The 26,701-nt window shown below is 41.7% G+C and overlaps 1 protein-coding gene across 1 annotated transcript in view; it reads right to left on the bottom strand.

Moving 5' to 3' along the window:
• The window catches only part of fbn1 (fibrillin 1), a 58,438-nt gene extending 32,814 nt beyond the window's left edge, over positions 1-25,624 (bottom strand). The window contains 28 exon segments of the mRNA XM_029428782.1: positions 876-1,004; positions 2,109-2,234; positions 2,338-2,542; positions 2,544-2,566; positions 2,969-3,094; positions 3,212-3,262; positions 3,353-3,490; positions 3,986-4,105; positions 4,220-4,345; positions 4,463-4,588; positions 4,736-4,789; positions 5,217-5,369; positions 6,244-6,366; positions 7,438-7,560; positions 7,947-8,072; positions 8,173-8,292; positions 8,368-8,520; positions 9,131-9,388; positions 9,499-9,651; positions 10,811-10,936; positions 12,207-12,332; positions 13,378-13,575; positions 20,057-20,152; positions 21,175-21,270; positions 22,089-22,187; positions 23,356-23,410; positions 23,412-23,439; positions 25,434-25,624. Of these exon segments, the coding sequence (XP_029284642.1) occupies positions 876-1,004; positions 2,109-2,234; positions 2,338-2,542; positions 2,544-2,566; positions 2,969-3,094; positions 3,212-3,262; positions 3,353-3,490; positions 3,986-4,105; positions 4,220-4,345; positions 4,463-4,588; positions 4,736-4,789; positions 5,217-5,369; positions 6,244-6,366; positions 7,438-7,560; positions 7,947-8,072; positions 8,173-8,292; positions 8,368-8,520; positions 9,131-9,388; positions 9,499-9,651; positions 10,811-10,936; positions 12,207-12,332; positions 13,378-13,575; positions 20,057-20,152; positions 21,175-21,270; positions 22,089-22,187; positions 23,356-23,410; positions 23,412-23,439; positions 25,434-25,624 (3,448 nt within the window).
• Between the last annotated feature and the right edge of the window lie 1,077 nt (positions 25,625-26,701).

The raw sequence follows: 26,701 nt of genomic DNA, 5'->3' as shown, positions 1-26,701 counted from the left end.
CAGCCCAAATTATTTCCAGTCCCGGCAAATGTTTTTTTTTTGCCACAGCCTGCAAGTAAATTTTGTCGTGCCAATTTTGGTCTAATGGCAGCTTTAGGCCAACAAAAGTATTGAGACTCTCCATTTTGTGTGTACAATTCCTCCCAAGAATGTAATCAAACGCTGTTGAAGGCAGACCAGCGCAGAAATAGAGCGTTAAGTATTTTCACAGATGGCAAAACATTAGGACTTTTAGCGGGATACAAAAATAATTTTGCTGGGCAGCTGATTGTGTGTCCCTCACATGCAGGTCAAGTATATCGTAAAGAACAATGATCTTTTAAGACTTTATGGAGCAGTTTTGCAAAGCGATTGTGACGTCACTTCAGCTGCACAGACTAGACCCCTTATAAAAAACAAAGTGAATTTAATTCTCCTTCTCTCTCTCAAACACACACACACACACACACACACACACACACACATATATATACAAATGCACAGCCTGAACATTTCAGATTACATCAGCCGTCTAAACAGTGTCTGGCATGTTAGCCTAAGCACCTCATCCAGAGTTTATGGCCCAGAAGGGAGTGTGGAGGAGATGGCTGGGTTGCGATTAGGACTGGGGTTTGACTGGGGTTTGGCTGGGGTTTGTGTAGAAGGTCTTCCCTATGAAGATCTTTACAGGTTGGCAAACATCTCTGCTCTCAGATGTTGCCACTTTAACATGATGTGTGAGAGAGTTGATCAAGTTTCTCACTCATGTCCTCACAGACTAAATTATTTAATATGAAAGAGTGCTGTCACTGCATGTACCTGTAACAAATTATCTCAAGCTGAACATTCATTGTATGTGTTTTGTGTGTGTTGGTGTGTGAGGATTCGTCACTTACCCATGCAGTTTTTCATCATCATGAAGCCACTCTCATAACCTTTGAAACACTCGCATTCAAAATCTCCCGCTGTGTTGATACACCTGCCCTCTCCACACAGGTCCGGAGAGATGTAGCACTCGTCGATGTCTACAGGACAGGAATGCAACAAAACTCAGCCTCGTATAACTTTTCTATAAAACAGCACTAACATTCACACATGCAGAGAGCTCATTGTATTTATTATAAATATAGGGAGATACAAATGAAAGAAACATGATAAAAAACATTTGTTTTTGTAGAGATGTTCAACTCAGAAGCAAAGAGATTCAACTCAGAAGTGAGGGACTGATAAGGTCAGTAGCAAAAAAGCAATGAAGCTAGGATACGAAAAATAAATGTAAGGCAGACGAAGCATAAAATACTTTACAAAAAGTTGCTACATGAAAGAAAGGCTATAAAACAAGATTAAGAAGAGAATTTAAGGATGATTTAGGCAGCATTTGCTCTTCAAGCAGATTCTTCCAAAGCCTAAAGCTAAAGGCCTGATCCCTTTTGAATTTAATCCACATTTTGAAACACTTAACACAAAGACTGGGATCTCACTCATATGGGGTTAAAAGGTCCCAGATATAATTTACTTACTAAGAGCCTATAAATTATTTCAGAATAAAGCCACGGGACTGGCATTTAAACCTGAAATGATGTGTGCACATTTCAACAGAGCAGTAATGCCGCTAACCAGACTACAGGGACCAGCTCCAACAAGTCCAAAGCAGCCAGACTCCCCTTACACTGAATGTGCCGCATGTAGGCAATAGCTTTACACCACATTACTGTAATTAGTGTCGGCAGAGGCATTCAGAAAGGGGGACTGATGAAGAATGACTACGCTTAAAGATATAACACACCTGAGATATAAAGCAATTTCTCATGTATGTCAGCTCTTACATTATTGGCAATATGTGAACAGCTGATTCCTGCAGAGCTCCAAATTAGTTGATGTCTTTTTCAATTAATCAATTAATTTTTTAGTTTATAAAAAGTCCGAAAATATTATACCCGTCATAATTTTCCAGAGCCATAGTATGTACAAATGTACAATCGTATAAAACAGAGATCCTCACATTTGAGAAGCTGGAACCAGCAGATGTTTGACATTTGTGCTTGATAAATTACTAAAAAGATTAATCAGTTATCATATTGTTATTGTTGACTGCACACTTATCAGCTGCTGTCTTCTGTGCTACTCACCAGTGCAATTCCTCTCATCGGAGTCCAGAGCATAGCCGTTATCACAGCGACAGCGGAAGCTGCCGATGGTGTTTCTACACCTTCCATTTGAGCACAGCGTGTTTATCATCCTGCATTCATTTATATCTAAAGTATAGAGCAGAGGGATAACGACAGGAGAGAGACCATTCATTAAAACAACTCAGCAACTCAGGCAGTCTATGAAGTCTGTGGGGGGGGGGGGAAATACCTTTGAGGAAGGGTCTGCCATTGATGAAGTCGCCTCTGTGCGAGAAGCCTGGACCACGAGGACAGAGCTGGGTATATTCTGGAGTTCCCTTCTCCGGACATTCGTCACACTCAGGGCCCCAGGCTACACCCACAGAGCAGCAGCAGGCATCCACACGCTGCTTCCCTGAGATGGGAGCCCCACAGCGCTCATCCTCATGGGTGAGGATAACAATGCTCCAAACGCAGGTCTGGAAGTCACACATATATTACATGCATTTGATATCAGAATATAAAGTGGTGTTAATTATACATTTAAAATATGACCTTTAGACAGTAAGATGACTTCAACATCACTACAGGTGGACTAGGGCTGAACAATATTGCATTGTTTATATTTTGTTCCTGCGATATGTATTGTTATTTATTTAAAAAGGACCCTTAAATCGGAGTAATTATATTATATCAGACAGACTTCTCTTGTAGATTAATCATTGAAAATGAGAACCGTGCAAGTTTTCCTTTTATTTTGCATGCCTTACTTGTCATTGCATGTCCTACGATGTGACTATTGTTCATGCACACATCACAATGTCGATGCTGAAAGGGTATATCGCGCAGCCCTAAGGTGGACACACATATACAATACCCACCGATGCACGTCCTGCCGCTGACATCAACAGTCATTCCCGGAGGGCACTGGCAGAAGAAGGAGCCCGGTGTGTTGATGCACTTGCCATTAATACACACTCCGGGAAACACTTGACACTCGTCCACATCTGACAGTGAGCAGAGAAAATGGAGCAACATCAACAACAGGCCCAGTGTTTCACATTAATCGAATGAAATGCAAATCTGAATTTCGGGGTCTACATAACAATCAAAGCAGACCTTACCTTCACAGATATTTCCTTTGACTCGAGCAAACCCTTTACCACAGATTGGATCTGACAAATAAGGGCACACAATACAATGTCAGCCAATGCAGTTATATGGTTTACTAAAATGTGCAAAATGGTGCATATTGATCCCCTGACCTTTTTCACATTTGGCACACGGGCTGTTCCAGGCTTCTCCCAGCGTGGCGCAGCAGTGGGACTTCAGAGTCGCACCGTTGATGTTGACCTCACAGCGATTATTGACTATCTTCAGCCAGCAGGTGCTCTTAGTAGTCTCTGTTTTTATGAAACAAATCTTATAGTTACTAGATATTCAGTTATATGGAATTGAATAACACAGTTAAACACAGGCTGGTTAATTATTGTACATCAGTACATTTGATGCTAAAAGTCTGTGTTTAATTAGTTTAATTAATCTCCATAGCTGTTCTTAAATAAAAGAGAGTGCTGATCGGCTTACTACAGTAGTAGTCAACTTGCCCAAGACAGGAAAACCAGTTTCTACAGGCTTCACTTGGGACTCATTTCATTCAAGTGTCCCAAGTGTTGATTATATTTTGCCAAAATATAATGAGGACTGTGCTTGTACAGCACTTAATTCTTCCCACATTGTTTAATGTTGGTTGATTCAATGTCAAACTTAAGGCTTGACAGCTTTTTTGTGTTTAAACCATATTGCACTATTTTTGATACTTGATACTATTAAATAATGATAGCTTAACAGTTTCTTCTGTAATGACATCAGATTCAAACAACACGATGCTCACTCACCTATACAATCCATCCCGGTGCTGTCCAGCGAACTGCCGATTGAACACAAACACACAAAGGACCCTTGACTGTTCCTACAATCTCCATTAAGACAGGGCTTAGACAGACACTCGTCCACGTCTATGGGAGACAAAAACAAACACGAGATTTCTCTTAACATTCTGATATAGCGACATGTTACGTGCAGTAATGAAGTGACATTGTGTTGTACAACAGAATGAAGGAGTCTCTGACCCTCGCAGACGTCTGTCTCAGAATCAAAGACGAATCCTTTGGGACACTGGCAGGTGAAACTGCCCGGTGTGTTCCTGCACAGACCGTTATCACACAGCAGCCTGTTCATCAGACACTCGTCAATATCTAAAGAAACACACACAGAGAGAGACATTATGACTTTCCTCACACTGGCTTTTGATATGAAGGCTGTGAACTTAAATTTTCAAAGAATATGAGGACATTATAGATCAGTTAACCTACCGACACAGTTTTTACCCGTCAGGTCTACCTCAAAGCCTTCATTGCAGTTGCATTTGAAAGACCTCAACATATTCTCACACACCCCATTTTGGCAGATGTCGGGGTCAAGGGCGCACTCATTAATATCTGAGAAGGCAAAGAATAACCTGTTAAGCGTCACAGTAGAAAAAAAGCTTAAGTAATAACCATATTTAATTTATATGGCTCTGTTTGGTTTCTGCAAATTCTCTGTTTTAATATCAATGAAACACACAATTTGCTTGAGTTCACTACCTCTTGAATCTCCACTTATGCCAGGGCCACTGGGGCAAAGAGCCAGGAAGTCAGCTGCAACAAAGCACACAAACAGCAGTTTGGTTGATAAAAAGAAGAAATAACGTTTGAGAAAATATCACATTTGCCAAAATCTAAGAAATCTCAAAGCAGAACATTTAATACCATGTCATTATCCATTTCCACGCTTTCTCATTTAGCCTAGATGTATATAAAACTGTCTCCTTAATGTGGTGCGGCTCTGGTGTCTTTTGATATAGAAACTTTAATTGGCAGGACTAATGAGAAGTGACTGGATGAGTTGTGTGTGTGTGTGTGTGTGTGTGTGTGTGTGTGTGTGTGTGTGTGTGTGTGTGTGTGTGTGTGTGTGTGTGTGTGTGTGTGTGTGTGCGTGTGTGTGTGTGTGCGTGTGTGTGTGTGTGTCAGACGGCAGGAGGTGGCTCCATATGTGTAAAGGGTGGGGTGATTTGAATATCCGTACCAGAGGTTTGTGGTGGGCAGGGTTGGCAGGGCTCTCCGTAGGCATACTCGGTGCTGGCACAGCAGCACTCCGACTTGGTCACAGCTCCAAATAAAGGCCTAACACACTGCCCTCGCTTGTAGCCACCATAACACGAACTTCGCATATGTGTATCTGTTTCGGACAAAACAGGACAACAATGTGTGAGAAAAACAGAGATGAGGCAAGAGATCGGGAACGAGGCTAGAAACAGAGCGAAAGGGAGGTGAGAGTCCGAAGCTCCAATAAACAACAACACTGGCAAAACAAACGGTTGTTCTCTCTCCATAATGTCCAGGGATTTGAGGCATTCTCCTGCGCTGATGTCATCCTGATGAAAAACTCACCAAGGACGAACAACAGAATTTCAACACTTCCCACGCAATGTAATTTTTGGGGAATATAGGAATGTTGAAATTAAATGCATAAACAGATCTGCTCTCCGAGTGCCAGTCCAGGGGATGGGAACACAAGAGGCAGGAAAACATTTATCAACACAGGCTCATTATTGATAGCGAGCATGTGTTCGCAGCACGTTAACAGGATGAGCTGTTGGTAAAGTATATCACAGTGTGATCATTCTGGGATTTGTCTGCTTATTTTATCACTGGACTGGAACATATTTTAGTTGTGATCATTATTGTTAAAATGTGAGAGGAATCCTTAAAAGTATGCTCACTGTGAGATTTCAGTTGCTTAAAAAAGAGGAAACATTTAGACAAAAGCTTTTTCCAATCACCAATGCGAGTATTCACTAGAAACTAAGAAACTGCTGAACGTACCAATTATTTTTCTCAATGAACTTCTTAAACAGACACATTGTAAAATCTGAAACTGAAAAAGCTCATTTTAATGTCCTCTATGCAGCTACAGAGCACTTTTACAAGACTTTCAGACAAACTCAAACAGGGGGATAAGAAAAAAGGGTGTTTGTTTGTGTGCCTGTGAGATTACTGTTTGCCATGGTCTCCGAAATGAACACATTCCTAGAAACAACACATTTACTCACCAACACAAACCCTTCCGTCCAAGCCCACCGCCATCCCAGCCATACACTCGCAGCGGAAGGATCCCTCCGTGTTGACGCAGTGGCCGTTCATACACATGCCTTGAGTCTCACACTCATCAATGTCTAGAAACAGATGCAGCAAAATCATTCCTTCACACACTTCTCTTTACAAAATAAATAGTTAAAGGAAATAAACCAATTTCCTGCTTAAGCATTATTAAAGTCCTCAGGTGCTTGATTCATTAAAAAAAAAGATTGAGCCAAAACGTCTGCACAGTTTCAGTTTTATGACCTCAACTAAGAAAACATTCTTTTCTTTCCCCTTGATCCCATCTGCATATTATAATAATTATCATAATGAGCGTAAACATTGATATGGCATGCACGCATAAGTGTGTGTGTGTGTGTGTGTGTGTGTGTGTGTGTGTGTGTGTATGTGTGTGTGTGTGTGTGTGTGTGTGTGTGTGGGCGTGTTCTGTCTGGGTGTGTTGGGGAACAGATACACTGTAGGTAGAAATGATGAGGCCCCGGGGCCCCTTTAGACTATACATTTCATTAATGACTGCATACATAAGGACACTTCACCCACTCCCTACTCTCCTATTTATTTATTCTGCTTTGACTTAACCAGGTCAGTGTCTCTGAGATCAAACGTCTGTATCTGAAGCCGTGTGGAGCAAAATGGCTGCAGAAGACTTTTCTTTACTGGGTATTTGTTGGCTAATTTGAGATGTATGGTACCTTTTTTAAACATTACATTTGACTTCTGTTTAATGTTGCATCTAAGGTTCCAAACAGCATCTGATATTTGCCAAAATGGTGGATCAACTGCTATGTGACTCACAAGTTTGCGTCTCCTAATCAAACCAGTGCTTATTGTTCTCTTTTCTCTTTGCATTGAGCACGTTTAGGGATCTGTCTGCTATAATCTCAAAACAGGCGTGCCCCAACAATCCGCATGTGCAGCTGGCCGGCCAGGACGCTGAGGGAGTTTTCTAGGGTTTTTTAGGGGGTTTTTGGCTTGTTTGCTAAGAACCACTAACATGTCAGAGAAGTAGACACATTCCTAGCTAGCTGAAAATGCAGGTCAAAAATTGAATAATTAACTCAAAGTCTCTTCTAGTAATGTAACCTGTTACAATATAATTTAGAGATGTGATTGTAATAGTCGGTGGTTCTTTCTGACAAACACACCTACACACATGCGTCCACTGGTGTCAAGCAGGAATCCAGGTTTACAGATGCATTTGAAGCTACCATCTTCATTGATGCACAGTCCATTGAGGCACATGTTCCTGATCAGACACTCGTCCTGGTCTGTGGGTGAACAGAAACAAATGCACATGTTGGAAAGATATAATGGTTGAAGGCACTAACAACACATTTCATACACTTTTCATTATCACTGATACATAAACAACATTTTAGTTGACAGATTGTAAAAAACCTTGCATGCTTTAATCAAAGTTATAGTGTTGCAGTTAAACAATGCAGTGGCAAGCAGAGACTTTATTCAAAACCCTCACACATTGGAGAATTGATAGTTCACTGCCAAATTATTACGGAACGCGCCTCCTACAGGCATTGGTATTAAATCCCCACCTCCAACAAATCCACGGTCCATTAAACGTAAACATTACAGAAAACTACCCTTTAAAAATGTCTTGACTCCATAAATGCAATGTCAGAATGCAATGACAGACCGTGACAGTTTTTGCCATCAGATGTAATCTCAAATCCAGCGTTGCAGACACAATGGAAGCTGCCCACAGTGTTCACACAGCGGCCGTTGTTGCAGATACGACCGTTGGCTACACACTCATCCAGATCTGGCAGAAACAAGCAGATAGCACAGTAAACATATACATACATCCTCTTAAGTGTGTTTGTGCACATGTGTGTGCGTCCCTGTGTGTGTGTGTGTGTAACCTCGGCACTCTGTCCTGGTTGCAGTAGTCTGGAATCCAGCAGGACACTGACAGATGTAAGACCCAGGGGTGTTCACACATTCTCCGTGTGCACACGGGCTTCTCTCACATTCGTCCTCATCTGGAGAGCAAACATAAAGCTCATAAAATGTACCTCCAGTTTAGAAATGTGTTTCTTACTGCGGCAGGAACTTACCGAAGCACTCTCCTCTTACATTCAACCTGAAGCCCATGTTGCACTCACAGCGATATCCAATACTGGGCATGGGGATACACCTGCCATTCAGGCAGAGGTTGCGGTAGGCCTGGCACATGTTGGTGATGTTCTGTGAAAGGACAATACTGGGACCTGACAGAAACATTCACACAAATAAAATGTTATATTAAAAAATCCACAGTGTTTATTTGTTTTGATGTTTTTTGTCATCTTCATTTTTATAAAATATGGTCATCACAAAAGTAGTAAAGGAAACGTAACATCTCAACTGCTTGCATAGATAAAGTTCTGAGTTTTTTGAATTTCATTCTTAAGAAAAGCCTAAACTGTGCCAAGCTCCCTTGCAAAATAGTTCCGGAGGAAATGTTATTGTGGAAGATTTTGCCAAATGAAACTCTTGATATGGTCTGGTCTGCAAACATGCCAGAGTGTTTTCTTTCAGATAGGACATTTTCTGCACATATGCTTTTTATATCTTTACAGCAATACCCAGAGGAAAAAGCAGCTCTGCGTCAGTGCACAATAAGAGTCAAAGTTTTCCGTCATTAACATGTAGCTCGTTAGCTGGAGGGTTGTGAATGCTCAAAACTGGGATTTTGAACATGGCAACACAAGACCAGTGGGAGGTCGAGCATTGCACATCCACTGAGTCAGACCGGAATTTTTAGCTATCAAGGCACAAGTCAACTTTGAAGACATGCCTTGAATGTGAAGCAAACAAAAGCAGAAAGCTGGAGCATACCTGGTGGAGGCTGTAAAGGTAGTTGTCCTGGAAATGGAATTTGTCCTGGAGATGGAATTTGTCCAGGAAACGGACCCGGTCCTTGACCAGGGCCCTGGATAGGAATTTGAGCAGGATACAAAGGTACCTGGCCAGGAGTTTGACCAGGATATGGAACAGGGTAGATGCCGGGGAGGTTGGGACTCCCTGGGACACGACCAGGTATCAGCCCTCCAATGCTCCCATCAGGTAGCTGGATGCATAGTTTCTTGTACTCTTCTAAAATGAGCACATGTGAAAAACAACAGGAGGTTAGCTCTGTGTTGATACATGCAGACACATAGATGAGAGCAAGAAATTTAAAGCCATGAGATGGTGAGTGACCCCACCTGTTCCACGAATGGGGCACATTTCAGGGGTGGACCCATCAGACCAGCAGCGTCCACTATCACAGCAGCACTGCATTTTTGTCAACAACTGCGAGTTTTGGTTGGCGCAGCGCCCGTTCAGCAAACTAGCATAGCAGTACCCACCACGAGCATCTGTGGGAAACAACACAGCATGAAGTTAAACTAACCGTGCTGTATGGAATATGACATGTGTTGTCGGCATGTTGAGCAAATTGGCAGGAGAACAATCGAAAAAGTAATGGTTGTTGCTTCAGATTTTCCATCATTTGGATGATGGAAGCCACTTTCAATAGTCATCAATTCCTATTTATGAGAACCTTTCCTACATCCTGCAGTTTCTGGCACTGTGCACCAGCATGACTAACACTCAGGTTCCCCATTAACATAAATATATCATGTCTTGTTTCACACCCAGCCCATCCAGCAGATTCACATGAAGAAACTGACTGGCTTCACAACTGATTGCTTGGTTAAGTTCGACAAGATGACAGGCAAGCGTAGTTGGATAGAGGAAAGAAAGTTGGGCCCTTAAGGGGTTGGTGTAGACCTTGTTGCATGGGAAACAGACTAAAGTGTTTGGCGCAAGTTTTCTGGAGCAAAAGACTCAGACATTCCTCACAAACATTCTCTCCTGGGGGGGTAATGTGAGCGTGCATTTGCGTGTTTGTATGTGTACTGCATTCACGTGTGCGTATGTGCGTGTACATCTAATGGACTATTCTGACCCAAATTCCTCCCAGGACTGTTTTTGGTCAAACTCAGCTGAACTTGTAGCCTTTTTTGGTGCTGTGTGCCTATGTGTGTGTGTGTGTGTGTGTGTGTGTGTGTGTGTGTGTGTGTGTGTGTGTGTGTGTGTGTGCATTAGACTGTTATAAACCTCACAGCATGCCCACTCTTTACGCAGAATGACAGATGGACGCACGCACGCACACTTCACTTCTTCCAACTGTGATGTCAAAAAACAAAATCAGAGGAGTTTACTTCTCTCATCACGTGTCCTCTTCAGTTTAAAGAGAATATAGCTCATTGTTGTGGAACTAGAAACAAGTGACTACTGACCTAAATTCTACCAGCTGGAACGTTGGACAGATTTCAGCTCTTTCTGCGCTCAGTGCCAGGCATTAAGGGAGAAGAACCAAAATGTGGTGGAAAAAGAAAAGAGAAAGAGGCGGCCCTGTTTTTTGCTCAACTGCTTTGTCTCATATTTCATCTACCCTAGTAACGATGAACCAAAACAAATACAATGTAGTCATTTGGAGAGGTGTGACAGCCAGTGTGACAGAGCGCTCACCTATACACTTGGATCCGTCCAAAGATGTGTAATATCCCTGGGGACACTTGCAGAAGTAGCTGCCAACAGTATTAGAGCATTCACCTACACCGCAGAGGCCTGGGATATTTGAACACTCATCCAGATCTACAGAGAGGAGAGGAAATGACAAAAAATAGTATTTTCTCCAAACATTTCAGATTGCTTCCTGTTTGCTAAAAAGTGCACAGTCATAACTTTCGCTGAAAGTGATTAAACTGAAAAATAACTTGAAATGTGAATGTCTTTAAGAATGACTAGAACACATGTTGGCAATGACAATGGAAATAAGGCATTGTAACAGGATATTAAATCCAGGGGCCTCTTTAGCTGCTCTTCTGTTAAGAAATACACTGTAACTTAGACGCGTTTGAAATGTCTTTTACACAGTCCAGAAGTTTTCCGGCAATTATTTCTGGGCATAAAATAGCACATTTTACTCTGCAAAGGAGTGCCACAAAAGCCTGCTCAGTCTGTTTCACTAAAGTAAAACCTGGTCTGGAAATTGTCATATTCATGTCCTAATGAGCCAAAGTGTTTCACAGGCTAACTGTGGGTCTTTATGTGTGGAGTAACAGAAGTGATGCAGAGAGCAGGATTTAAAGATTTTTCAGAGCCAGAAACATTAAAGAAATATTGTGAGTCTCTTAGTGGCCACAATTATAACGTAAGACTTGTGATCTAATAACTCTGTAAGCCAGTCTGAAGTTGATCATTAGGATCCAGAGCTGAGATAACAACAACTCTTCAAATATATTCAGTCTGTTGATTCATATAGTGCATCAGATTCAGTGAAGTTAGCTAGTTAGCATTTAGGTAAACTGCCAAATGGCATGGATAAGAGTCACACGCAATGTATTTTACAGCAATATTTAAATGTAATGAACGTTAGCTAACATTAGCCACCATAGGCTAGTCATACCAGACCAAGTAAGGTTGTAGCAAAAGTGCAATGGTGTGTGTAATTGCTCATGAAATTCAACTTTATAAAAACTTTGATAAAAGTGCTATTTTGTCTTTCAGAAGTTACATAGTCTCTATTTAACACATATACAGGGGGGAAAGGCTCTTTCAAGCCTCACAATTAGGTGTTAAACAGGATTACTGAGAGAAAGCTGAGTGCTGCTTTGGTTCAATTAAACCTATTTCAAGGGAAGGGCAAAGTGGCTTATGTGTGGTCTTTCTCCACAAAGTAAGAATCAAAACACCACGACTGAGGTGAAGTTAACCACAACTAGACGGATGTGGCTTTTAACCTTCACATTGTTAATTAGAAACTTTTAAAATAATTTATTTTAGCCTACTCTGTAATTCAAGCTAACACTGAAAGTCAGAAATTTCACCGTTTTAATGTGATAGCTGCTAGCTTGATTCTTACCATCACATTTCTGTGAGACCTCGTTGAACTTGTGCCCAGCGGGGCATTTACATTCAAAGGATCCCACTGTGTTGATACAGTTTCCTCCTTGACAGATGCCAGGGATGGCCTGGCACTCATCCACATCTGTACATACAAAGCATACAATTAATACACACTCTAACACACACACATGTTCACACAGATTCCTTTTAATGTACAACACAGGAAAAATGACAGAGCAATGGTAAAATCAGTACAGGGGCAAGAGAGCAACATTAACACAGAACTCTGCACATGCCTGGATAAGCATGGATTTAAATTGGGTCTGTTTTAACAGTCTGGCTCTGACTTTCCTGCGATCAACAGAGTGACAAGGGAAAAGAGAAAGAGAGAGAGGAATGTCTCCTGCAGGAGGAACATAAATTGAAGCCAAGTCGACCAAGGAAAAGATAGAAATACAGAAAAGACAGGTCTACAGTCAAACACAAGGTTATAGTTATGATCACGACTAATGTGTATGAAGATTGGTTTCCAAAGAAGGGACAATTTGCCGTCATCAGAGAGTTGATCGAGAGCATTGGGTTTGCCAATCAATCTAACAACTTTTGGACAAAGAAAACTTAATATGTGACTTTGTGAGTTACATTAATGATCAAGTGAAATTACTTTAATGAATTTGACAGAGTAAAATGTAGGTCTCAGGCTGAAAACCTCCAGGAGGCTGTGACCTGATGCAGTCTCAGAGCACTGCATGTTCCTCTGGGTCCTGGCTCAGGTCCGCCTCCCCTGCAGAGGTTCTGATGTTGTTGGGTCTGGAGCAGACAGGCAGAGGGCCGTCTTACCAGAAATGAGCTCTCCCACGTGGCACCGCCACTGACCCGTGTTACTGACTCTGACAGTCCCGCCACAGCGTGTGTCTGCGGGCATTCCATACACATGTGGGAGGCACTGCCACCCACCCCAATTTAACCCAATTAGAACTAATCCTCTGGAGAGGGGATGATGGGTAGCGATGAGGGGACGACGGAGGGAGAGGGGTGAAGGCAGAGAAGGAGGGAGAAGGAGTTAAAACGGGCAGAAAGGATAGAAGCAACACTTTACTCACTGAAGGAGAGGGGAGGGAGAGTGACAGAGAAAAAAAACAGAAAAAACAGAAAAAGAGACAGAGACGCTGAGGAACAGACTTTACCTTGGCACGCCCCGGTGCGGTGGTTTGGTATGAACCCTCTTCGGCAGGGGTGAGGCTGGGCCGGGCACATCTCACAGGGGTGACCCCACGCCCGTCCCACTGTGGCACAGCACAAAGTCTTTGTGCACACAATGCCTGAGAGCTGGCCTTGACACATCTGGTTATGCACCGAGGCGAAGCACGGCCCAGTGCGATAGTCTGCAGAGGCAAAGCAGGAGTTTGTTTTTGTGGAAACTTTACTTTGTTTCTTTATTTCCTGTACAAACGCAAATCAAAACAGCACAGTTTGATAGCCAGTTAAACACGTAAAAAGAACTTATATTGGTTGAAGTCTGTTAAACAGCTAATTTGAGAAACATTTCAACCAAAATTGTGATAAAAAGAGCTAAAGCCAATGCTGAAAAACCTCAAGCCTGAACTTTATTCTGTGAGTGAATAACTCTTGGGCTTACACAAACAGAAACACTCAAACTGAATGAAATTTTGCATGTCCACAACACACTTACATTATATGTGATAGCAGAGCGGACAGTAACACACTCCATAAAGAATGTCTGTTCCTGGCATTTTAATCGGTCTGGCTCTCAGGTGCATTGTACGTGCATGTGTGTGTGTGTGTGTGTGTGTGTGTGTGTGTGTGTGTGTGTGTGTGTGTGTGTGTGTGTGTGTGTGTGTGTGTGTGTGTGTGTGTGTGTGTGTGATAGAGAAAAACAGAGATAGGGAAAAGGTCTGGAAAACCTTTTAAAGTTGTGTGGGCGGTTGTGGAAAGTAATAGAAACGAGCTAGAATAAGCAAAGACACAGACAATGAAAAATCAGTCTGGTGCACATGTTATATGATCATCATTTCTTTAGTTACATGTATTGTGTGTTTAAGGCAATGACACATTCACCAGGTAGAGTGCTGCTTTTTATAATTTCTTTAGTCATTTGCAATCTAGGGAATAGGTCATCATCCGTAAGGCCGGCAGAGGCTGGGCGTGTCTGTGGAACACAGTAGGTGATTTCCACACTGGTTTCAGCCACCTGGAATTAAAACTAAATAGCTTGCAACAAATATGAGCTCAAGAGTGTGAAGAAAGTCCCTCCATCAAGATTCTTCACCTCTCCTCCCCTTCAATCTGGTTTAATCCTCATTCCCTCGATCCCACTGCTTGCATGCATCAATCCCCTCATTTCATCCTCTCTCCAAACACCCCTCCTTAGCTGCAAACGCCCCACCGATGTAACAAAATCACAGAATCTTATCAGGTGAAGGATTGGAAGATGACGAAACAGATAGGGACGGAGAGAAAGAGAGGGTGAAAAATTCATCCCTCCCAAAACAATCTGGCAGAAATCCAAAAGCAAAAATCATTTCCACATTTCACGCAGACAACAGACAGCGAGAGGAAAGAGGGAGACCGGTTCCAACAGCACATTCGTTTAAAACAAACGAGACATTGTGCGTTTCCCGTGTGGACCGGGGCCCAGCCCAGACCTGTCACGTGCACCACAGCCTCCACGGTCTCTCTGCCTCTGGCACCAGCGCTGTGTGAAACAGAACTGGGTCATCTCTCCTTCTCTTTCTCACTCCCTCCTGCTCTACTGGAGACCAAATACCTTTGATTCTTAGTCTACTTCTTTATCCACCCAGCGTAGGACAGTTACCAATTACATTTACTCAAGTACAGTTTTGAGATACTTGTTCTTTACTTGAGTATTTCCATTATGGGCAGCCTCTACACCACAACATTTCAGAGGGAAATGTTGGACTTATTAATACATTACATTCATTTGAGAGCTACCAGAAGTTAATACTCTTTAAAGATTAAGTTGCATGCTAAATACAGGATAAACTCAGATGATATGATGCATTGTAACATAACTACCTAAAATAGTCACATGACTTAGACTTGAGTAACAGACTCGAGCCACACATTTGATGAATTTAGACTCGACTTGACAAAATCAAAAAAGACTTGCAACTCGACTTGGACTTTAACACGTGACTCGTGATTTCACTCCTTCCTAAATCAACTAACGTTAAAGCTAATCATTCCCAGCAAGTTATTCCCAAGATGCACTTTGTTGGAACCAGTCTAACAGCATCCAATCAAGTTGCAGGAGAGAACCATGAAGAACTAACGTTACGTTACTGAGCATCAGTTCGAAAAGATTATCACAAAATAATTTAGTTTGTATATAAAAACTACACGGTGGAAATCAAAAAAGGATGCAGTATGCAAAATGTCCGGGTTGGTGAAGACAACATTTATGGAATAATTCAATATTTTGTCAAATACTGTTCTTCATGTTCTTCAAGAGTTAGATGTGAAGACTGACACACTTTCATTCCTTCACGGTAAATGAAGCCACCTCCGGCAGCCGTTTAGGTTAGCATACAGAAGTGGAAACAGCTAGCCTGGCTCTGTCTAATGGTCAGTGTTTCCTGAATATTCCTGCACACAACAACAACCTTTTGTTTTTACACTTCAGCTTTTCTACGGATTCTACAAACAAGACATGCCATGCTAATAGCAACCTTTAGTGGTGCAGGTAGGCAGATTTTGTGGCTTTCGGACAGAGCTAGGCTAGCTGTTGCTAAACTAAGTTTCATATTTACCAGACAGATATGAGAGTTGTATCATTCTTATCTCCAGGCAATAAATGCATTTCCCAAAATGCAAAGTCAATGCATTAGTAATTTATTACACTCTCAAATGCTCCATTCTACAAAATAAGTAATTCATTAATAAAGTACTTTTCTTCTAAGTCTCCTGTACCTTAACATTTGTGAATGCAGGACTTTTACCTGTAATGGAATATTTTGAGATTGTTGTATTTTTACTTGTATGTATATAAGGGATCTGAATACTTCTTCCACCACGTCTTTCAACAACATTCGGCTTTGAGACAACAAACCCAACCAGTTGGCAGGTATCTGCTTAAAGCCTACATTATGTGACTTACCTACAACAACAAAGCAATACACCGTATATAGGAAAAAGCAATTACAGGAGCTATGGAAAGTTTTTTACATGGCGCCCATATAAGCTGAGTACAGCAGACTGTATAAATAACTAAAGTTTCTCTTTTCATCAGATTAAGGTTTATGTGTTATTACTGTGGGGCTGCCACACATAATCCATCTGACATAATACCTGCTCATTACAGCTGTTATGGAGAAGAGCAAACACTAAAAACGCAAAGATCTGAGCATGAAATAGAGCAAAGACAAGCGCAGCACTTAAACAGTCAGCTGAGGTAAACAGGGAGAGGCAGACAGCTGTAGGGTGAAAGTGGTGTCATTTCATCTGTCATCTTACTGTCTCTCTGTGAACTGCATACAGCTGGGGGATCCACCCATGTCCTGTACATCTGGGAGCAATCACACACACACACACACACACACACTCACACACACAAACACACACACACACACACACTCACACACACACACACACTCACACACACACACAAACACACAAACACACACACACACACACACACACACACTCACACATACACACAATCTCAGCCAATGTCCCAGCCCCTCATCCGCAGTCTAGCCAGAGATGATCTCAAAACAGACCAAAACTTTTGTTTTTGCTTTACTGCTCTACTTTTGGAAGCATGTTTGCCTATTATGGTAGCTGCTTCAGTAAAAATGCATCTTAATATGGGAGCGGATAGTTTGTTTTGACTCTCATTAGCAGGTGATTTGTGATTTGTGTGTGCAAAGGTCCAGTTACTTTTGGAACACAATAGAAATGCTGGCTTCCTCAATGACCGGTGAGTTTATGCACAATAACAGCCTCGGTGTGAACAGGAGGGAAGCCTGCCGGGAAGTGGGTCAAAAGAGTTTCCTGGATTAACTCCAAAATGTTTGTACACAAACACAAAATCTGTCCACCTTTTCCATATCCACCGCTCCCCAATCTACCTCCTTGCAGATGGTGCTCACAGCATCCTTACATGCCTTAACATTTGCACAACTTGTGCACATGCATCCGTGTGTTTGTGTGTGTTTCCATGCATGTGTTATGGGGTCTTATATCTGGGTGGGGCCTTCCCTATTGCTCACAAGTTGAGCACGCACTCAAGCACAAACACACACACACACACACACACACACACACACACACACACACACACACACACACACACACACACACACACACACACACACACACATACACACACACACACACACACACGGTTATCTATCTACTGAGGTTTGCATTGGGGTAGAACAGAGCCTGATAGGGGAAAGTAAGTGAGGCATTAAGAGACAAGAGAGCCCCTCAGCTGACTGACTGTTTTCCCTGTTGTGCTCTGGCTGCTGACTTATTGACTGTGTAAATCACGTGTTGTCAAGTTCCAGGCCAGTCTTTCACCACCATCCCAAGTGAACTGAACGGCATCACACCGAATTCTCGACTTTATTGCTCCGTAGCTAAACGACTCTGCAGCAGATGCAAAGAGCCCTGCGTGCGATCAGAAGCAGAGTAGCTGGATCTCACCAATCCCACATTCCGACCTAAATCACATTTGTAACCAACAATGAACGCGTTGACGTACAAGGCTGCATTTTCACTGCAGTCAGCTGTGCCTGGTGGTGGGAGCACTGGTCAGCAGTCACTTTGGCAGCACGCAGCTCAACGTCACAGAGCTCTGCAGCGGTGATGTGTTCGTGTTGAGTCCTGATTGCACCAGGATCTTTCAACATTCAAGGAAACCTCCTGAGTGCTGAGTGAAGCTAGTCCTGATTGCACCAGGATCTTTCAACATTCAAGGAAACCTCCTGAGTGCTGAGTGAAGCTACTTCTCCCCTGGTCAGATCACGTGTGGGTGTGGAAAACCTTGTGTTCTGATAAGATCAAGGGTAAGGTTTTGTAAATTGCATTAAAAACATTGAGTGGTTGTGCATGTGCTTGTGTTTGTGAGAGAGCTCAATGGCTGTCCCTTGGGGGGTGATGGATACTAGCCAAGGAAATTCCAGTGAAAGTAACTTAACCCAAAACACGACTATAACTGTTGGCCTACTTTCGCTATCTCTCTTGGTGCAACCAAATGCAAGATGAAGGTCCACAACTGATCAATTTTACAGGGCTGGAAATACTGATTATTTTCAATATTGTGAACTATTACAATTATGATTAGTAAATCAATAAAATGTAACATAATCATGACAACATTGTGAATAATGCCCATTAAGAGTATCCAGTGCCAAACATGACATCTTCAACTACCTTGTTTTCTCCAACTAACTTAAAAAAATAATAATAATAATACAAAACTGAAAAAGCAGCACATTCTCACTTTTCAGAAGCTGGAACCAGAGAATATTTGACATTTTTGCTAAATAAATGACCTACAGTAAACGACTAATCAATTACCAAACTATTGTTGACTAATTATCTGTCAAATTTAAAATGTTCTATAGATATCGCAATAATATTGTTAACGTGAATTATTTTGTCCATGATAATCGTGTAGTGAAAATCTAGTATTGTGACTACAAAATGATAATAAAACCCTGCACTGGCCAGTTCAGGCCTATCTAAATCTTGGAATTCATGGAAACGTTAACAAACAATAACACACCTTAATTCAGCACAATGAACTGTGTTAAGAGTAGTGACAGGAAATGATAGTTGGTCTCCAAGCAACTGCTTCCAGACACACACAAACACACATTCATGAAGCCGCAGACTGTGACTAGCAGTTTGCATGTTTGTCACCTAACATGGCAAATCAAAGTTTTAAAACCAGATGTGGTCAAATACTTTGCCCATTCAACATTTCTTCATCAGAAACCATAACACAGAGAGTTTCAAGAGGTTCCTTGTGTTCCCTGAAAATTATGATACTGTGTGCTTAATTTGAATTCCTCAACAGTCTGACAAACCCTTTGGCCAAGCTTCCACAGGAAAGAGTGGAAACCAAAGTCACAACATGTAGAAGTGTGCTTCAGCAGATAAGAGCTGGTGCAAACCCACCCAGCCACCAGATACTGTCGTCTTAGTTGCAGGGTTGAAGAAAACACTAAAGTAAAAGAAAGGACCAATCCTCATCCAGGCCCGACTGACAGGCCTCTGAAGCATGGCCTTGTTAAAAGGGATGTTACTAATTAGAAGCTCTGCTGCCAATCCAAATATTAGCTTTACAAGGTCATCCCTTTGACCTCTACAGGTCATCACCACCACAGACCCCCAGCACATACACAAAATGCAAACACACACGCCTCTATGCACGCGCATGTTTCACTCAAATGGTTTGCATGTGCTTGTATATTTTGGAGCCTTTGCTCGCATGTGCCAGAGAGCAACCACAGGAGGTTGGGAGGTCTTAGGCTAACAAACAGCGCACATTTAGAAAGACATCAAATTCCCCAGAGTGTCGCTTGAAAGCAGATGTGGAAAATAATGGTCATTTCTGAGCTCTAGCTCCACATTCAAATGTTCCACAACAAAACACATTCCTGGAGCCGGTAGCCGGTAGCATGACTAAGCAGGAATTGTCTTTTGCCACAAAAAACAACCGCCATTCAGCACCGAGTCACGTTTTCACAAAAGCAGCATGTGTTACGCTTTGAATACCACTTCAGCAGTAGTGAGTAGTGAATGTAGAGCACAGAGACAGGGTGATGTAAGATGAGCGAGAGAAATGAGTACTGCAAGTGTGGCGCTTATTACCTCTCTCACACTGAGCCCCCGTGAAGCCGTAGGTACACACACATCTGTTGGGAGCTACACACCTTCCTCCATTTAGACAGCCATTTTCACAAACGGCTGGAGAGGAGAAGAGAGAAAAACAAACGATGACACAACATCAGCATGAGGACACGGCTGTGAGTTACAAAGAATTTAAAGGATATATCTGGTTTATACAATTTGGGTCTCATGTTTTTTAGTTTTGGTCATCATTTCTATTGGTTATTGTAACATTTCAGTCACTGAGTTAATTGCAGAGATCTGGGAACATGATGGCATTGCTAAAAATAAGTCAGATATATCAACACAGCAGCCATGGCACACATAACCCCTTTGTTTGGAGATAAAACCCGAAGTGCTGACAATGATCTTTCATTACACAGGAAAATAGTGCACACTCAACTATAGTCAGTATAAGTCATAAGTTGAATCAGGAAGTTCATCTGTACACTGTATTAGATGTTTAAAAGAGATTGAATAATTACAATTTTACAGTTTGCCTGTTTTTCCTTCTTAATAAGTTTGACTTCTCATGTTTCTTGTTGTTGCACTTCTTTTTAGGCCTCTGCGTCAAAGTTTCGGGTCGGGTCGTACATCCGTACCATTCTCCTGAACAAATGATATCTCAGGAACACCTTAAGGGAAGTTCTTCAAATTTGGCACAACCGTCCACTTGGACTCAAGGATGAACTGATTAGAAAGATCAAATGTCACTTTGACTTCACAAAACACATTTTTGGCCATAACTCTACAATTAATACATAACACAAATGTCTAAAAGGATAAAATGATGAAGTGATGACATTTTGGACAGACGTGGATGTCTGTCTTGACTATTTGGAGGAGGCATACAACCGTGAGGCAAATTCGAAATGTTTCCATGATCAAGTCTCAGCAAGTAACTTGATAAGTACGTATTACTACTATGACAGATGGCCAAAACTTAGCAGCTAGAAGGGGCTGCTCTTAGGCCCAGCAGCTTTGAGCTAAATGCTAACGCTGGCATGTGACCATGCTAAAAATGACAGTGTTAACACGCCTAGTTTAGCGTGATAGTATGCTAACATTTGCAATAATCACAAGCTTAAAAGGATCCTTACGTTGCCCACAGTGGTTTCCCACGTAGCCTTTCTGACACTGGCAGTTGTCCTCAGCACATGTTCCCCCGTTCATACACCGAATATTACAGTGCTGGACTGTGGGAACAACAACACAAACACACAGACACACACAGAGAGCAATGTTGGAAGTTAAATTCAGAATGCACAAACAAACGCTGCATATTAGATTAGAAAAATAAAAATGTTGCACTCTGAACTTCGAAAGTCATGCTCAGATAAGATTTCCTAGAAATGTATGGTGTTGCAAACAGATGAGCACGTTGAGTTGAAGCCCTGTGAGCTGCAAGAACAGCAACATGGAGGAGATGTTGACTGTGGATGTCTTCCAAAGCAAACACACACCCAAACGACAAACACACACACAAACCGCTATTTGCAAGAACATGATTGCAACATGTATCAAGTGCTTGACACAGTTTCAAGGGACATTTGTATCATGTGAGTTAGTGATCATTACTCATGATGACGAGAAGAAAACTTGAAAATAAAGATGCTAACTGCTAAGTGCGGTCTAAAACAATCTGAGCCAATTTATTTACAATTTCTTTTATTTTTATCCCAGAGAGGAAAATATATGACAAGACTGCGTGGTTTTCATCATGTGTCACTGCATGTCATTATTGTAACTGCATAGTTAAATGTTTTTCTTCAGATTACAACTCCTTTATAAAAACAAAAGAAGCAAAGCCAGGGGGACGGTCAAGGCCGTACGTTCCAAAAAAACCTTAGTTTTGACAAATACTCCTATTTACATAAATCATACCATTACTGTGTTTATCTATAGGCCAAATACCAGTTAACTCCCTCATCTATGCATATAAAACCATCTAGCTGGTGATAGCAAGCTTCAAAGGAGTTCTCTCCTTGGGAAAGAGGACGTGCTGTTTAACGACCTGACTTGGATCCACAGGATGGGGCGATCTGTCCATTGGGGCAGGTGCACATGTTGGGTCTGGAGCAGAAACCATCTCCACATGAACTCCGGCAGATCGCTGCAAAGAGGAACATGACACTTGGTTAAACAACATAAAAAACATCATTTGTCAGGTGCAAGATAAATCAACAGTCCAATGCTCTCATTATGGTGCCAGGATTTGTCTTGATTGTGCGTGAGAGAAACTTATGTTATGTATCTGTTGCTTGTCAAACTGTCCGCTGCAGGTTTTACATTTCAGGTTTGAATTTCTTTTGTTGCAACTTAGGCCATGATCTAAACCTCATTCTGAACTTTCATCTATAATACTTCAAAATTCAAACAGACCACAGTCCAAATATGGCCAAACCTTCCTTTTAACCTTCATTATGGTTAAGTTATAGAAGCCGACTTGGCAACGGTATTTTCTTCTTTGAATTTTGTTGCCATTAATGTGTACCAGTGTGTGTTTTGAGTTGGCGCTGGCTGTTTTCGCTGAGATGTTCTCTTTCCCACTGACTGTTGTTGGCATGGTCCCCTGCCCCCAGCTCCCATCAGGTAGAGTCCAGCCACTGACCCCTACTCCCTGAACCCCACTGCTAAACAATGTCATTAGAGCCGTGACAGGCATCCGGCCAGCCAACCAGCCAGACTGCAATCACACAACTCTACAGCCTCTCAGACTTTCCTGAGACAGAGAGAGAGAGAGAGAGAGAGAGAGAGAGAGAGAGAGAGAGAGAGAGAGAGAGAGAGAGAGAGAGAGAGAGCAAACACAAAGAAAGGGAAAAGAAACCACTGCCAGGATACCAGAGGAAATGGATGAAAATTAATAACTAATTTCCATTTGTTTTATGAGCTCTATTAGCTACAATAGCCCTTTGCTTATGTTACATTATTGGGTGATCAAACACCTTTAAACAATTCAATAGCGATATTTGGTTTGTACCTGAGTAAGTCTCATAAATGAGTCCCAATAATTTGGCAAATGGACAAATATTATGCATCAAATTTAAAAAAGGCATTTTAACAAACCTGTATAGAAAAGACAGATGAGTCAGATAATTGATTAATAATTTAAGAAAAGGTTGCTGTCTAGAAAGCAGCTACTAGTATTCATATTTTTGTATTAGACAATGTTTGCATTATTTTTTTGCCCTTAAAGTTGCAATAAATAAGGTAAAGTAAAGTTACATATTCTACCTGACCTGAATGTACAGCAGTATAGGAATATTGGAGGTGATACTCACGGACGATGCACTGGTTTCCTCCAGTCAGAGTCTTCCAGCCTGGGCAGCAGTAGGCAGTTGTTCCTTGAACCACACACATTTGGTCTGTGGAAGACGCAGCAGCAAAGGGTCAATAATCCATGTCACACAGTTCAGATGACTCTCAAGTCCACTTTATTAATTTAGACCATAATCACAGATATTTTTTACAATCTAGACGACATGCAACACCCTCTGTCCTTAGACCCTCGATTGCTGGAAGCTCATTGATCACTGATCCATATACTGTAAGAACACATGTTTGCTTGTGACGACATAATATACAGCAAAGCATGAGTGTCATGAGTAGTGAGCAACTCAATCGAAAGTGATTTTTCCTTCTTTTTTTGATAGAGATTTGCCAATCCAATATTCGGTATCGCATCAGTGCGATTCTGGCAAAAATCACAGGATCAGTTATATCCAGTGTTTTACACTGGATATAACTCAACAACTTTAAATTTCATTTTGAATATTTGAATGATGCTGACCAATCAAAATGCTGCTAAAAGTTATGTGTATGAAAAGGTTTAATAAAGAAGCAGCAGTATTGCATAACTGAGTCATATTGTGGGCTATGTATTTAAAAAAAATTTAAGCATGATATTTTTAGGTGGCTAGTTTATGCAAAGTGCATCCATACAAATGTATTATTAACATCTTAGTTCTTCAAAAGAGGGGAAAAGACGATATCAGTATTACTGAATCAGTACCTACTTCTAAGTCCTGAACAAGTCAAACTAGTATGTATTTCACAGGAAGAAAAGAGTTTAAAGACATATTATCTAGTAGTGATCCCTTACGTAGATTCATCGTGTGACCCACTGTAGGGGTCTCGACCCTTAGATTGGGAACCACTGGTCTATGTTATGGTGTGTGCTACTTGCGGTGCTCCTGCTACTGTCGGGCGCCGCCCGGCATGCAGCATTTGGCACTTCCTAATAAAAAATATTGTTGCTGAGGAAAATATTATGCTGCACAAGGTTATTTAAAAAAATTTGATGCACCTGTAAAAAAAATACTTCACTTCCATCTGACATGGAAGTGAAGGCCTGGGCCATCCTGCCACCTACAGGTCTGTGACAGGCCTACATATGTGAAACTGTAATAACCCACTGGGCATGTATTGACCCAAGGGTCAGTGTATATACTGTAGTGTAACTCCATACAGATCTACGAGGTGAATAATGAATCTCTGAAACATTCTTACACTGGTAAGTCAGCGTGACACAGTATGCAGCCCGTATGCACTTCCTGCCTCTGAACCCAGATGTTCTGATAAATTAACTTAAAGCATGTCAAATAAAAATGCCTGTGGAGAATGCTCATTGAGCTGTCTACTGTGTGACCTTCATCAGCTGTTTGCTGTCATCACTGGACACAGACTTCTTTTTTTCTTTTCTTCTTTCTTTCTGTCTGTCTGTCTGTCTTTCTCTCTCTCTCTCTCTCTTTCTCTCTCTCTCTCTCTCTCTCTCTCTCTCTCTCTCTCTCTCTCTCTCTCTCTCTCTCTCTTTCTCTCTTCACATGCACACTCACGCAACCTCTCCAGCAATGACCCACTGTGTACAGCTGCAGATGTGATTTATCCACAACTGGGGTGTGGTGTTTTTGGCCAGAAAGAGGATTAGGCTGTTAGTCTCTCTCTCGCTCGCTCTCTCTCTCTCTCTCTCTCTCTCTCTCTCTCTCTCTCTCTCTCTCTCTCTCTCTCTCTCTCTCTCTGCCACGACCAATGGCCTCCTTTGTTTGGATGTAATTTATTATTGCAGTCAGCAGGAATGTGATATTCTTGCCAGAATTTAATTACTAAACTTTGCTCCAAACTTCCCATCACAGACAATATCACCCATGGGTTTCTACAGTGTGCCTTGTTTTAAAAAAAAAGATTCTGACCTTCAATGATCCTGAACGACTAGCAAGTTTTAGGTGAGAAGAGACACCTGCTCCCACTCAAAGGGTAAGATGCTCATTTAAATTTAAAGTTGTGGGAAAACTGGCACATAGTGGAAGGAAAGAAAAATGTTCGCAAATTGGACTAATAGGGATTATTATAGTGACATTACCCTCTGAGGACGTCCGACCCTCCCCTTCTCTTGGCCCTGCTGGCTCTGGAGTCGGTATGCTTGGTCGTCGGTTCGCTGTCCTCGATGTCCACCACCTCTGCAGCGTCTCCAAGCTCGGCGCAGAGCGACAGCAAGGCCGCCAGAGCCACGGCCAACTGCAGCAGCCGTCCCCTACGCTTACTGTCCGGCATATCCAGTCTCAAGTGTATACAACTCCAGTGCTCGGGAGAATAAAAGTCTCCTAAACTCGTTTCCCAGTCCCGTCGACCTCTGCAGTCTGGAGTCAAAGCTGCAAAACAATACAAAAAAAAGTGTGTTAAAGACGCAGAGGAGAGTGCAGGAGATGCTGTGCATAAAAGAAAAACAACTCTGTTGCTCTCTGAGAAGTGGCTGGTGTGATATGACTTCTACCATTATTAAGTAAAAAAATTATTCAGATCACAGTCGCAAAAGCATGCAGTGTAAAAATGATAATGTGCAGAATTGCGCAGGAGTGAGTAATTACTTTACCTTGTCTCCCGAACAGGAGATTCGCCTCAGACCCGACAGAGGACTACTTCACTCTTACTTGCAGGTATTGCTGATTAAACGTTTAGAAGAAAACTGCGGAGAAGAAGAAAAGTTACTCAAACCTTTCGCTGAACTGCTATAAATAGATGTGCATCGTAAGTTTTGGAGTCTGCTCGTGCGCATCCAGTTGTTTGTTGACTTTGCACAGATAAGTTAGAGGAGCTGATGCATTCCAGAGGATGAGAATGGCAAAACTCACTGCGTCTCTCTCACAGCAGAACTCTTTCCTCATCCCTGCTCTGCTCAACTTTCCCCAAAACTTTTTTTCTCCTTTCTTCCCCTGCTCTCGCGATACAAAAAGCTTGAGTGCAAAATTGCACAAGAAAAGCTCTGGACCTTTAGCTTGGACTTTTAACGGTTACTATAACATTATAGTCAACCCAGAAAGGTGTGGAAGAAGTATACAGAGCTTGTAATACACTCCAAAATATGTGAATAAATAAATCTAAATAATCATAAATAATCTAATTTTAGGTTTTTAGTTTGTTTTTGGTTGCATTGTTTTTAAACAATGCACCTGTTCACTATTTACTGTAAAATGTGGCATGTGCATCCTCCTGATAAGCAAAAGGAATACGTTGTAAATGTTGATGAATAATTTACTTACTCTTTATATATCACTTATAAACTATTAATAAGAACAACTGATACCAAGTGTTGATGCCTGGGCTGGTATTTATTATGTTTTATTTGGTAAT

Source organism: Cottoperca gobio, chromosome 3 (genome assembly GCF_900634415.1).
Source record: "Cottoperca gobio chromosome 3, fCotGob3.1, whole genome shotgun sequence".
Classification (NCBI taxonomy): Eukaryota; Metazoa; Chordata; class Actinopteri; order Perciformes; family Bovichtidae; genus Cottoperca; species Cottoperca gobio.
This window is presented reverse-complemented; position numbering and strand designations above follow the sequence as displayed.